The 2,174-nt window shown below is 39.8% G+C and overlaps 1 protein-coding gene across 1 annotated transcript in view; it reads left to right on the top strand.

Annotated features, from left to right (window-relative positions):
- The window catches only part of PRIMPOL (primase and DNA directed polymerase), a 44,812-nt gene that overhangs the window by 40,635 nt on the left and 2,003 nt on the right, over nt 1-2,174 (top strand). The window contains exons 8-9 of the mRNA XM_004696463.2: nt 1,581-1,663; nt 1,748-1,794. Of these exons, the coding sequence (XP_004696520.2) occupies nt 1,581-1,663; nt 1,748-1,794 (130 nt within the window). The remainder of the gene's footprint in view (nt 1-1,580; nt 1,664-1,747; nt 1,795-2,174) is intronic.

The following is a 2,174-nucleotide window of genomic DNA, read 5'->3' as shown; positions in this document are numbered from 1 at the left end:
GAGGCAAAACTGTAAGTAGGTCTTATTTTCGGGGGATGTCTTACTTTCGGGGAAACAGGGTAGCATGGAGTCGGTTTTAATCCATCTCATCAAGGGTCTTCCTCTTCTTCCCGGACCCTCTTCTTTATCAAGTGTGCTATCCTTTTCATTGTATGATGTCCAAACTACGTAAGATGAGTCTCCACATCGTCACTTCTTCCAAGACAAATTGTTTGTACTTCTGACAATCCACAGTACTCTAAATAGTTCTGAACACCATAATTTAAAAGCTCAGTTCTTCTTTGGTCTTTCTTAGTGATTTTTTAAAATTAATAAATCTTTTTATTGAGGGCTCTTACATATAACAATCCATACATCTATTATATCAAGTGGACAGGTACAATTGTTGGCATCAACAATTTCTAAATACTGACTTCTTAAGCCCTTTGATAGCAGATTTTCCCCCTTCCTTCCCCCACCCTGCCACCCGTGAAGCCTTATGATGTATTGTTATTTATACATATCTTACACCTCCCATCCCATCCCTTCACCTACTATCCTGGTATTCATCCCTTGAGAGGGGTTAATCTGCCATCTTTGCTGTCCGTTCCCCCTCCCCTCTCCCATCCCCCCCTTCCTGGAATCGTTATTCCCATTACTGATTCTGAAGTTTGTCTCTCCTGAATTCTGTATATTGAAAGCTCTCGTCTGTGCCGTTCTATGTACCTGTCTGGTAGGATTTGTGTGTGTGTGTGGGGGGGGTCTTAGTCACTCTCTCACATCCATCTGAAGCAATGGGTAATACCATGGCTTGAGTCGGGCACACCTTAGCCCTCAAATGTGGTTCGAAAATGAAATCTTTGACATCAATCTTGTCTCCCTTTATCACACTGTCCCAGAGCCCAGTTGTGAAGATTTGTTTTTACACTGAGTTGTAAAACAGAATAAAGGCTGTAGTCTTTGATCTTTATCAGCAGGTGCTTCAAGTCCTTCTCCCTTTCAGCAAAGCTGTGGCATCTGCATACTAAGGATTGTTAATGAGCCTTCCTCTAATCGTGATGCCACGGGCATCTTGCCCAGCTTCGTCTGCCCAGCATTTGGGTTGAGTAAGGATGGTGGACTACAACCCTGACACACAACTGCCCGATTTTAAACCATGCGGTATCCGTTTGCTCGTTCCATTAACAGTCTCATGTTTCCACAGGAGCACAATTAAGCAATGTGCAATTGTCACGGAAATTTCCGAAATCCTTGATTTTGCATCTATTATTGAATTGTTTTTAAAAAAAAAAATTTACTTGTTTATACTTTGTCCATTTGTTGCTCTTACATATTGTGAAGCTGTATCATTTGCTGGATATAGATGAAGAATTGTAATATATTCCTGGGGAACTTTCTTCAGTCATACACATTTTGCCCTAGTGTTAATTTTGTGTGGTATTTTTGGGTGCCACAGCATTTGTTTCTTTAGGTTTAGCATTATATCTATTTTCATACTTTTCTCTATTTTTTAAGCCTTGTGCATATCTTCAGTAAGGAACATATAGCTGGATTTTTAAAAATCCATTCCAGGTATTAATACTTTTTTTTTTAATCTAAAGGATCCTGGTTGATCTGAAAAATGAAATTTGGTATCAAAAATGTCATGACCCTGTATGTAAAGCAGAAAACTTCAAATCTGCCTGTAAGTTACTTGTTTTTTACAATGCTTTCCACAAAGTGAGAAATCGACACCTACTCTAAAGCAGTTTTACTGTCTCCGGCTCAGGTGTCCCATTGCCTCCGGAAGTGTGTCTCCAGTTGCTTCTCACAGATGTAAGTGCACTTCTTTGTTTCTCATCACTGTCCAGTTCTGAATGGTCCGAATGACCAGAGAGCGGAGTAGCCGGTTGCATCCAGATTGCTTTTAAACACCATGATTGGTTGGTGCCTTGTTTTCACTTAGAAATCAAGTGTAGCAATGGTCTCACTTCACCTCATACCTGAGAACATGTACCTCATTCTTATTTACTGCTTGCATAGCCAGTGTACAGAAATTCATTCAATCCCAGACCTTTAAAAAGTTTTTCCCTTTCCTTTACAAAGTATACCAAAAAATACACGTCTTTGTATGTGTTCTTTTGAACATTTCTCCCTACAGGACAGCTTTCTAGTAGTGGCACTGAATTAAAAGGTAATGCATCTCTAATTTCCAA

The sequence above is a fragment of the Echinops telfairi genome, unplaced genomic scaffold (assembly GCF_000313985.2).
Source record: "Echinops telfairi isolate 266 unplaced genomic scaffold, ASM31398v2 ScPeMD7_9;HRSCAF=40, whole genome shotgun sequence".
Taxonomy (NCBI): Eukaryota; Metazoa; Chordata; class Mammalia; order Afrosoricida; family Tenrecidae; genus Echinops; species Echinops telfairi.
Note: the sequence above shows the minus strand (reverse complement) of the source record. Positions and strands in the feature narration are given on the sequence as shown.